Here is an 11,358-nt window from a genome sequence, read left to right on the forward strand (position 1 = left end):
CTTCAAGTTGTGATAGAGATTCCCTGCTAGTATTAAGAAGGGTTGTGTTTGCTTGTTTATATCTTCTTTTCCCTTTTGGGTACATAAAGAAGAGAGGTGTGTCAATTACAAACTTAATGTGATTAAAACTGATTCATACATTTCATAAACTAAAGATTAAAAAGCTATTTCATGAAAGCAGCTTATGCTTAATGAAAATAATTTTCATTTATCATTGTTGATTATTGTACAATATAGTCACTGATTTAGTATATGTTTATTGGTTTCAGTGAGTCCAAGCATTCACCTGATTCTAGAGGTATACAGTTTCAGAAAACTCGGACACTCACCTAGTATATGTTTGAAATCGATGTTGCATATACAGCACCATTTTCTCAGATAAAATATAAAAGAAAAATACAAAATTACCACTTTTACTTTTCAACATATTCACTGATGGCTCTTCCATTGAAGAAACTAAAAGGGAAGCTTCGAGCATATAATATTCTCACATGAAAACAATTTTGAATGGTAATGGTTAATGACACACACCCAGCTTAATTAATTAACAATCGGGATGAAGTTGAATTAATTAGGCTTTTCAGCAAAATCCAAGGACCTCTTTATATGCTATATCAACAACATTTAGTCAATAAATGAAAGAACTAATTCCTGATAAATTATTAATTCATAACAAGAGCATACACCAAGGGAAAAAACCAACTAACAAAACACCATGGCATGCCCACATTGGATGCTTTAATTTTAGCCACAAAATAAGGCTTATGGGAGTAAAATGCATATGTTTTTCCCCTTGCAATTGCTCTTACACTCTCAAACTGGTAATGTATATATATATAAAGATAATGGATACATTAAATATGATCATTACCATCAAGTTTAAGAAGCTTCTTACTTGTGATATTATTATTTTGTTGTTCACACTGGTTGGAAGCCAAGTTGTAGAGTGGTTCTTGTCAAGACGTGACAATAAAAGCATGCTCATCCCAACATGCTCTTGTATCAAAGATTTTCACAATAAAATTCATATTTCCTTCATATATAAATACCAAAAAGTAATCAACATTCAAGCAATGGTCCTTTGCGAAAAACTCTCAACCATCTTAAAAAAAAAACTCGATTAACTTCTATATTTATTTTGATATGCCATATCTGACCATTAGGACCCTTTAAAGTAGCTCCTTCAAACCAGTCACTTGCTATTTGCTTCACAAAGGCAGGTGGAAAGCTCTATGAAGAGAGAGATTTAAGGACAAAAAAGGGGGAAAAGATGCTCCAATTTCAGCTCTAATAATCAACTATTAATAAGGGAGTTGGAAGATAATTAAGAATCAATAATGGCAAAAAAGTACTTTATATGGCAACAATATCAATAAATATTGAAATTATGCAGCAAAAAGTACTTGATGGAGAAAAGTGTGATGAGAAATGCAATAAAAAACACAAGAAAGCACATTACAAAGAGCTGCTTCACTTCACACCCTTTGATGATTCATCCCACAATAATCCAAAGTGCCAATGACACATCATAATAGACATGAATCAAATGTAAATCATTTGATAGAAGAGGGATTAGTTACGTTCATAATCACAAATGCATCAAGGTTAAATTGCAAGACCAAGATCCATATATATGAAAAAAACTAAAGACTAGTGACTCTTATAGCCCTTTAATAAAGTCTTGTCACCATAATTAATGTATTTGTGCCAATTATTAAAGTCACTAATTGAATCTAACTCTCTTTGGCTCTTTGTCCCTTGGGTAGTCCCTTCAAGTTATGATAGAGATTCCCTGCTGTATTAAGAAGGGTTGTGTTTGCTTGTTTGTATCTTCTTTTCCCTTTTGTGTATATATATTTACACTCTCACTAGACTTATCAGGATTTGATGATGAAGCCTTATCTCCTATATCACAAAAGGAAAAAATTCATAAATATATATAAAGATAATGGAGACATTAAATATGATCACTACCATCAAGTTTAAGAAGCTTCTCACTTGTGATCTTATTATTTTGTTGTTCAAACTGGTTGGAAGCCAAGCTGTTGGGTGGTTCTTGTGAAGACGTGACAGTAAAAGTATGCTCATCCCAACATATGCTTGTATCAAAGATTCTCACAGTAAAATTCATATTTCCTTTATATCTAAATACTAAAAAGTTACCAACATTTAAGCAATGGTCCTTTGTGAAAAACTCCCAACCATCCTAAAAAAAAAAAACTCAATTAACTTCTATATTTATTTTGATATGCCATATCTGACCAGTAGGACCCTTTAAAGTAGCTCCTTCAGACCAATCGCTTGTTATTTCCTTCACAAAGGCATGTGGAATGCTTTATGAAGAGAGAATTAAGGACAAAAAAAGGGGAAAAGATACTCCAATTCCAGCTCTAATAATCAAGTATTAATAAGGGAGTTGAAAGATAATTAAGAATCGATAATGGCAAAAAAGTACTTTATGGCAACAGTATCAATTAAGACACTAGAGTAGACCCTCCTGAGTCAGTTGATGACTCGGCTCAATTAAGACAAGATTCAACGATGGAACGGACCATCCTATCACGTGTTCACACGTGAATCCACAATCTCAGTTCAGTTCAGGTGGTGGAAATCAAATCAATCTCCCACAAGATTGTCCCGTATAATGTCCCAAAAATGATAATGTCATCATCGGGACTCGGGAGATGTTCCCAATACAGAACGGAGATGTGGTGTGGGACGTTGTCTTGTGGTGAAGCACGAAGCTTCACACCTTCACCTCCTTCTATAAAAAGCACGTTTGAAGTTTCCTGCGCGCAAATTACCCGACACTAAGAAATGATTTACACATTGCCATTTTCCTGCGCTGAAGCCCGAACACTCGTCGCTTTCGTTGCCGCCCTTTTCCGGCTCCGTTAAACGGACTTTCTCTCTCACAGATTTTCTTTGTGATAGATTTTAGGCCTTTCAAACCATAGAAACCGATGCTTTCTTGGACTCTGAAGCAAGAATTCTCACTTTTCCATGATTGTCGTCTCGTTTCGTGGCTTTGCAGAGGTGAAGGTATGGTGTTACTCGTTCTTGCTTAGATTTTCGTTCTTGCTTTTCTTTTCTATCTTTTTTATGAATTTTCGAGATTAATCTCGTGTTGTTTCCAACTTGATGCTATTTTCTGCACTTGGGAAGTTAGGAGGTGTCTGCAATTGAGTCCGCAGTGAATTTCTAGTCTTGTTTTGGTTCTTTGAGCTACATTTCGTTATTGCTTCTTAATTTTTCGGGGCAAGCTGCTGTATGCAGTTCGAAGTTCTATCAGTTTTATTGGTTTTACAAGTTTTGATATAACCTGCATCGGTTACTCATTCTACCTGATTTTATTTCTACCATTTCAATGTTTAGGTGATTAGTGGGGGTTCGATTCTTTAGGTGGTCAGCGTTTTGTTATTACGTATTGGCTGGGTTAACTATCACGACTTCCGGAATGACACCTGCTGAATTATGAATTCAAGATGATGGGCCCGAAACAGTGGCACCCGGCTGATTAAGGTTGAGACGAGTTGCAATCGCTGTAGCTCTGGTCCATATTTCTTGGTTTGAAGCACAGCATTGATCAGCTCCCAGGTAAGGGAAAAAATAGGTGAGCGACTTGCTTTACCGACTTGCATTGTACTTAGGAGATACTTATAAAAAAATGTAGTTGGGAGATGACATTACACTAATGCGTTCAGTAGTTAGTTGGATATTGATGATATAAAAGCCTTTCAACACAATAATTTAATGCGCTTCCATAAATCTTGAATTACTTTACTTAACCAAGTTTTTTCCATTGATAAGAAAACGTAAACCCTTTTGTATTCACTGAACATTCAAATTGGCAATCATTGTCAAATAGAAAAGAAAAAATTCCCAATTAGTACCCTGTACTTTGGGCCTACGGCCACTTTGGTCCCCGAACTTTAAAACGTGATAATTCAGTAACTGAACTTTCAAAATGTGTCAATCCAGTATCTATCGTTAACCAATCTGTTGACCAGCCGTTAAGTGACATTTGAAAAGACACAAATGCCCTTTGAGTGTCATCTAATTTTCTTTATCAACCATCCACATGTTGATAAAAATGAACAGTCTCAAATCCTTGCCTCTTCTGTTCAAGAAAGTTGGGGTCACCAAAATGCCCATTGAGATATGACCCAACTTTCTTGAATAGAAGAGGCAAGGATTTGAGACTGTTCATTTTTATAAAGTGTGGATGTTGATAAAGAAAATTAGATGACACTCAAAGGGCATTTATGTCTTTTCAAATGTTACTTAACGGTTGGTTAACGACAGGTAATGGATTGACACATTTTGAAAGTTCAGGTACTAAATTGTCGCGTTTTAAAGTTCAGGGACCAAAGTGGCACTAGGCCCAAAGTACAAGGTACTAATCTTCCTAATAAAAAATGCCTAAAAAAAATTAGGGCCCATTTGGCGCGTCTTAACGCGCGGTCTTTCGGCTGTTTACAAGCCAGGAAGACTGATTTTCGGTCTATTCCCGTTTGTCTTGCGGAAGATCTAGCCGCCAAAAGACGGTGCACCGAAAAGATGCGAGAAGCCCATTTCGGGCTGATTTCGGGAAGCTTCATTTGAAGCTTCCCGTGTCTTTCGTGTTTTAATCTCGCGCGGAAAGACGCAGGCAAACGCATGGAAAGACGTGTGTCTGCCAAACTGTCTTCAGGCTGCCCAAATCTTATGTCAAAAGCTCAATGCGTCTTTTGACTGTCAGAGCTACAAGATCTTCTCAAAAAGACACGCCAAATGGGCCCTTAATCATCCGCAAACAAGATTGATGGGTTAGATGATAATGTGTTAAAATAAGGAAAATACCAAGGCAAGGTGGTCTGGTGTCAACAGACATCCCAGTCTCCAGGTGGAATATGCATTTTTTATTTTTTGGAGCATGAGCATTCTGCATGATCCCACTTAGGCAGTTAGTATGTGCTCATCCCACCATACACAATCACTGAGTACTTCCTTAATAGTACTAAATTTAGTATGGTTTAGAAGAAACGGTACATCTGGTATAAAGCTGATCCTGATAGCTGAGACCAGGAATACTCTGATATGATGGTAATTGGAATGATAAATTCTAGGAAATTACTAAAAATTCCTTAGTAGTATGCTAGTATTTGTTCAATTCTTAGAGTAGAGAATTTTCTCTTCTTTTTGTGGGTTCATAGGAAGGCTGCAGTATTTCAGCCTTGATAACTAAATGAATAAAGCTCATGATTCTGAGTGGAACTCGAATTTCTATCTTTAGCCAATTATATGTAACATTCCCATCTCTTAAATTGATGATAGTATGGTGATATTGATATTGACATTTTCAGGATAAGGTGCAAAAAGTTATGGATTTGGATAACAAGAGTCCACCAGAGAAGCAAGGTTTGTTAATTTTAGTTATATGTTTTACTTGAAGTGCCTTTCTTTTCCATTATCTTTGAGCAAAAGTGTGGCTTGAAAGAATGAATTGCCGTATATAATACCTTATACTGTTGTTTCCAATGATGTAATGACTCTTCAGATGAACTAGAATACATGTATTATGTGGGACATGAATGGGAATATGACTTCAACATTGGTTATGGTGCAGGTAATTTGGTTTTACTTGTTTACTTCATTATCTGCATATTTAAATCCCTTATTGTCACTTGCACTACTGTTATTTCTAATGGTTCATAATTTTGTTTTTTTTTTTTTTGGTAAGACTTGCTTGAAGAAGATGCTTTGAATGTGAAATGTTGTCTAGAAGTATTGAGAAGATTGATATCAAAGGCAGATGCTGAAATTGAAGAGTTGGAAGAAGATCTTGTGATACTTCAAACCCAGCTAGAATGGAACGAACAAAATAAACACGAAGATTGTTCTGAGATATGCTGTAATGCTTTGAGAGAAAAGATCCATTTCCTAGAGTTATCAATTCAGTGTCTAAAGGGTGAAGTAATGAGGAAGGATGATAATAGTATTCCATCACAGGACAGAGAACCTGCCAAGAGAATTCTTGAAATAATTAATCCTCTGTTAAAAAATCATATCCATAAGAAAGATGAACAGGTTTGACTCTTAAAGCTCTGAAAGCATTCATTTATCCACATCCAAAATTCTAATTGGCCATCATGTGTCCCTGTCTCTTCTTGTTATTTCTCTACTGAAACTGTTCTTGATTGCATTTATATGTGGAAATTACTGGAAATCAGCCTAAAATTTTGTGTATCAGAAATATGTTTGGCTATCTATCTCATTTTGTGTACAATCAATCTCTCTCTCTCTCTCTCTGCTTTGGTGAATACAAGACTTTCTATAGAATGTTTTAGGATTCCTTGGTCCCAGTTGCTTTTGTTGACATAAAGCTGGATATTGGCATCATAAGATTCCTAATACGGGTCATGTTGGGGCTATAATCTTTAATGATATGATAACTTGCACTTGACTGTTAAAAATACCCTAGCCAGTGTATGTTGAATGCAGTTCTAAGTTTGTGTTGAAAATATTCTCAATTATATAGCAGGTAGATGAAAAAGAAATCCAATAAAAAAGCAGATGAAAACAAAAAAAGCAAGCAGATGCTTAAAGCTTTAGGAACTTGTGTTTGAATAAAGGTTCTGCAAACCCAGTTAACAAGCTAGAATTTCATAGATTTCTATTGAAATATTTTATGAGATTTGCGGAGAATGACCGTGCTTTGTTTTTGTTACTTAATTCAACAAAGCCTTGTCCCAACTATATGGGGTTGGCATCTTGGTGACATAAATCCCATTCTGCAATTACACTCTGTTCAGTGCCATGTCCATTGTTAAATTATGGGCCCTCATTTCTCACTATTTTAAACCATGTTCATTTTGGCCTGCCCTTATCTTTTCTAGACCTTTCAACTTGTAACAGTTCACTGTCTATAACTCAAGTATTAATTAACAAGTTTTTATTAATGTGTGCCCTTATCTTCATTTTTTTTATATTTTCTTCCATAAATGAAGTGAGTCCATGTCATTCACACTGAATGATTTGTAAGTCTCAGTTTGGAAAGAGTGCAAATACAAGTATGTTCAGTACAAAACCTTGTATGCAGCATGGTTTTTAAAACCGACCCGGAGATCGAACCGGTCAGGGGTCCGGTTACCGGGTCGAACAGTCCAACCGTTCGAACCGAACGGTCGGCCCGTTCTGACAAAAAAATTAAAAAAAAAATGAAAACCGGTCAAAACCGTTCGAACGGTTGACCGCCCGAGTCAGCGGTTTGCTGACCAAAATCAACGGTTTTTATGGAAAATCCGGTTTTTCCAGTCCAACTGTCCGGTCCAATCCGGTTTTGAAAACCATGGTATGCAGTATTTCTAAACATTTGGCTATTTGCACTGTACATATTTCTATTTGCACTCTTTCCAAAACTGAGCCTAACTTGTTCAAATTGGCAGCTAAAGCAAATATAGAAATTTTGTTCTTGCAGATACTTTGTTCTACATTATATAATATTGTAATTTTATTTCTTTATTGGTGTACAAACAATGCTAGTGCTTGGTCTAGAGTTGGAAAATTGTATAGCCACTGAGAACTTGAATTCAAGTTTAACTATCCATGTTTATTTGCTTTACTAGCTTGTTTGATGTTATAACCAAACCTAGCCTGAATGGAATGGAACTGACCTGACCTTGTAAACAACCATTACAAACTTTGCTCTGAACAATGATCATCAGCATAGTTGCCAAGCTGCCAAGGGAAAGCTAGGTGATAGGGAGTGCCGAGGCACCTAGGTGATGCATTTTTTTCAACAAAAAAACCTATATTCTAGGATAGCTCCCTAAGATTCATGGCAGCAAGCAATCATCTTAATCAAATAAGTATAAACTTCATATCAAAACATAGAAAATCAACATATTCATAAGAAGAAAGATGAGAAAGAAAGCAAAACTAAGAATTTATAATTATTATAGATAATAAAAATATTATATACCCACAAAATGAATAACTTAGTATAATAACGTGTGTTGTAATATTATAATCTCACAAAATATAAAAATAGAATATGGTGCCTTGTACAAAAACAACTAGGCTTTTGGATGAGGCAACCCTCCATGAGTGCCTTTCTCCTAGGTATCATCACCTTGACAACTATTATAATCAGTTTTGAACCATCACCAAGTCTTTTCTGAATACAGAGGGAAAAGCATCTATGGTTATAGAAAACATTGTTCTAAAGTTTTCAGATTCAATAGAGACAAAGCAACCACATTGCCAGTTGAAGTTGTAATTAATGGAGAAGTTTCTGACATTTTCTCCATTCTCTTTGGGACGGACATGTACCTGTATTAAAAATTTCTTGGGCAGGGGGTTTTCCATGTGCTGGAAGTATGACCCTGCCCTATGAAAAAGAATGAAACCCATGTGACAATCCAAATTAGCAAATTGTCAAAGTGAAATAGAGAACCCTCATATTCTATTTTCCACCACTTGTCAATAATGAATCATACTTCACATCTTCAAGAGTTCTGTATCATAGGGACACTTGCAACTTTTGTTCACATGAGTACTTATTCTGCAAGTTAAATATGGTGCAAGCTGTAAACAGTGATTTCAATTAGCTGAAACAGTTTATCTCCTCCAATAAATGAGTGATTAATTGCTTTGCTAATAATAGTTGAAGATGTCACAGATAAGCTTAGGGGCCTTGATTAACTGAAATGGTTAATATTTCTTGTATGAACAGCCTGAAGATGTTGCGGTAAATGATTCCAGATCTGATTTTCATGAACTTGGTGATCTTGGTGATCTTCATACAGTGAAAAGGCTAATCAACTCAGATTCCCAGACTTGCTCGGTTGAAGAAGGCAATGAACTTGGTGATCTTCATACAGTGCAGAATTTTGATTTATATTTGCCTGTGAAATCAGATATAGTGACAATGAATAATAATTCAGAAACCGTGAAGGTCCAAAGAACTGGTTGTGTCACTACTGGCAATACTGATTCAGGGTCACCCTTGAACTTGACAGGGTCACTTCACTGAAGATACAACAATCAAGTCAGAGGCAAAGGAGATGCAAGCATGTGGGACCACTGTTACTGACAACGATGATAATGTGAGATTGTCTTTAGAGTTGCGAGAATGGAAAAGTAAATCACAGTCCGAACAAATAATGGCCCAAGTATCTGCTCTTGTTCCTCCTTTAGAGTGCAATTTTGCCATGTTTTCACAGTCAGAAGGGAAGCAAAAACGACCCGGAATTCCTCCTTACCACCTGTCAAATCCTAGATATCCTGGTAAGAAGGTTAGGAGAACAGACCAGCCAATTCCCTCTGTGGCCGAAATGCTCAATTGTGTGGCACACAGTGGTAGCAAGATCAGCTTAAATCGACCGTCAATATCACAGGTTAAGAGAAGTAAGTGTGCAATTTTTCCACCCAGAGGAGAGGAAGAAGAACCTAATGCCAACACTGGGCCATTGTCTGTTCCTGGAGTTAATGACCCAAACTCATTGACGGTAAACCAGTTGAAGAAATATGCAAAGCATCAAGGATTAAAGCGCTATTCAAAACTGTCAAAAGCTAGTCTCATCGATTATCTCAGAAAAATGGGTTATCTGGGTTGATATACCATGTTCAGTTCATGCATTTTTGTTCTCCTCCTTGTCCTCTTTGCATCATACAGCGTCATACTCCTCTTGTAAAGTTGTAATGAATACATCAGGTATACCATATACAAGTGCTTATCAAATGTCCGATCTTTTCGGTCCTCTTAGACCATCCTTAGCTGTTGAATAAGTCAACTTCTATGATGCCGGAAGATGATGAATACATACCAAATTGAATTGTGTGAGTGTGTGTTTCTACGGGATACAAATTTGTAATTGACAAGTGAAAATGTCTAAATATTTGGATACGTTCTGTTGTCAATGGCGCATATTCTGGGGTTGCCAGAAGGACAGAGGTTTCATTTTGCTTCGCATATCCTGACTGGGTGCAAAATTTGTACCTAATTCAGTTTTGGCTTTTGTTTGTTTGTAATTATGACTCCATTCCTACCTGATAAAAAATTTACACATTTTGTCTCGTATGCACTCACTGACAATATAAATTTTCCATCCCAAAACTGATACAAAATTTGCACCACCTTCTCCCACTTCTATTCTTTCTCATAGAAAGTGGGGACTGCATCATCTTGTATCCTATCTTATGTTTTCTAGACAGATAACCCTCCTCTCCTACATTCCTTTTCATTTAAAGTGGAAATTACTTTATTATACTTCCTATTTTACTTTTCACAAATAAAAAAAAATCAAATATGAAACAAAAAATAAAGCAGAATTTTCACTAATCCTTTGCACTCTTATACATCCACATGAGTGCAAATGGAATTTGTAGTGCAACCAAACACAGCCATTGGAACATTGGATACTGAAGGGATGACAAAATGGCTGCAAATTAAAGCAATTGAATGATCTCTACAAATTAAACTCCTGAAGAGCTGGTTATTGACCTCATGGCTGGATGAAGTTGGAATACAGAGATGGTGCAGCCCCGTCCAACCTACCCGGAAGTCGGAACTGTTGGCAAAACGAAGGGACAAATTCTCTGGGTTTCGGATTCCATACTTCGAATCCATCTCTGTAACAGAAATCGATGGTGGATTGAGTCTATCTCAGCAACATAACAGAATTCGGCGGTGGAGTTGTATAACCGGATTTACATTTCCCGATGGGATGGTTGAACTAATGAATCCGGTTCTGCTCTTCACACCGACCTCACATCACTGGAGATGTTTCTAATACATATTGGGATGGAGACCGGATCTGCTCCTCACATGCGCTTCACACGCACATCCTACCATGGAACATCTCCCGTACTTATAAGTTATTATTCACAGTTCTATGATCCAGAAACACTTCATTAAGCCCATAATCAAGGATCTCATAAACAAGTAATTAATAAGATATGAATTAACACCTCGTTGGGTCCATAGCTCAGTGGTAGAGCATTTGACTGCAGATCAAGAGGTCACCGGTTCGAACCCGGTTGGGCCCTTAGAAGTTTTCAATATATTTTTTGTTTTTCCTCTTTTTTCGTGACTGGTCATTCAATCAACTCTGTCACATAAATGGGCCTCCAGTGTTGTCGGATCGGGTATAATGGTTAACATCAGAAACGATTATGATCGAGTGAATGAAGCCCCCTGACACACACAGAGGCCGTACTAATCTCAAGCTGTTTGGTTCGGAAACCATTGACCTTTCTTTTTCTTTTTATTCTGATTCCGCATGCACCAGAGTACTTCAACACGAGGACATCAGAAAGACACTTTCACGTTAATGGAACAACAAATCTCTGTACTAAAACGTACAGAATTGATTG

At 36.7% G+C, this 11,358-nt stretch overlaps 1 protein-coding gene and 1 non-coding gene across 4 annotated transcripts; both read left to right on the forward strand.

Moving 5' to 3' along the window:
• Window positions 1–2,716: 2,716 nt before the first annotated feature.
• LOC104613441 (uncharacterized) lies at window positions 2,717–10,836 on the forward strand. Of its 3 annotated transcripts, XM_088891177.1 has the most exons (7): window positions 2,717–3,042; window positions 3,376–3,613; window positions 5,346–5,400; window positions 5,540–5,608; window positions 5,723–6,069; window positions 8,717–8,849; window positions 9,003–10,836. In XM_088891177.1, exons 3-7 carry the CDS (start codon window positions 5,364–5,366, stop codon window positions 9,014–9,016), a joined length of 600 nt encoding a protein of 199 aa, XP_088747303.1. In that variant the 5' UTR covers window positions 2,717–3,042; window positions 3,376–3,613; window positions 5,346–5,363; the 3' UTR covers window positions 9,017–10,836. The 3 variants fall into 3 exon arrangements, with proteins under 3 accessions (XP_088747303.1, XP_010279564.1, XP_088747302.1); XM_010281262.2 differs by having other exon boundaries at window positions 2,719–3,042; window positions 8,717–10,836; XM_088891176.1 differs by having other exon boundaries at window positions 2,719–3,042; window positions 3,376–3,597; window positions 8,717–10,836.
• Window positions 10,837–10,959: 123 nt separating this feature from the next.
• On the forward strand, window positions 10,960–11,031 carry TRNAC-GCA (transfer RNA cysteine (anticodon GCA)). The gene has a single exon. It is a non-coding gene; the product is annotated as a tRNA-Cys (tRNA).
• The last annotated feature ends 327 nt before the right edge of the window (window positions 11,032–11,358 follow it).

Source organism: Nelumbo nucifera, chromosome 7 (assembly GCF_055504915.1).
Source record: "Nelumbo nucifera cultivar China Antique chromosome 7, China Antique-T2T, whole genome shotgun sequence".
In the NCBI taxonomy this organism is placed as follows: Eukaryota; Viridiplantae; Streptophyta; class Magnoliopsida; order Proteales; family Nelumbonaceae; genus Nelumbo; species Nelumbo nucifera.

What these genes read in the sequence shown, in the direction of transcription:
- LOC104613441 (XM_010281262.2), top strand. Translation starts at nt 5,364, where the DNA reads ATGGATTTGGATAACAAGAGTCCACCAGAGAAGCAAG. An exon ending in CAACATTGGTTATGGTGCAG is followed by an intron (nt 5,609 to 5,722) that starts GTAATTTGGTTT and finishes TTTTTTGGTAAG; the next exon opens with ACTTGCTTGAAGAAGATGCT. An exon ending in TCCATAAGAAAGATGAACAG is followed by an intron (nt 6,070 to 8,716) that starts GTTTGACTCTTA and finishes TTGTATGAACAG; the next exon opens with CCTGAAGATGTTGCGGTAAA.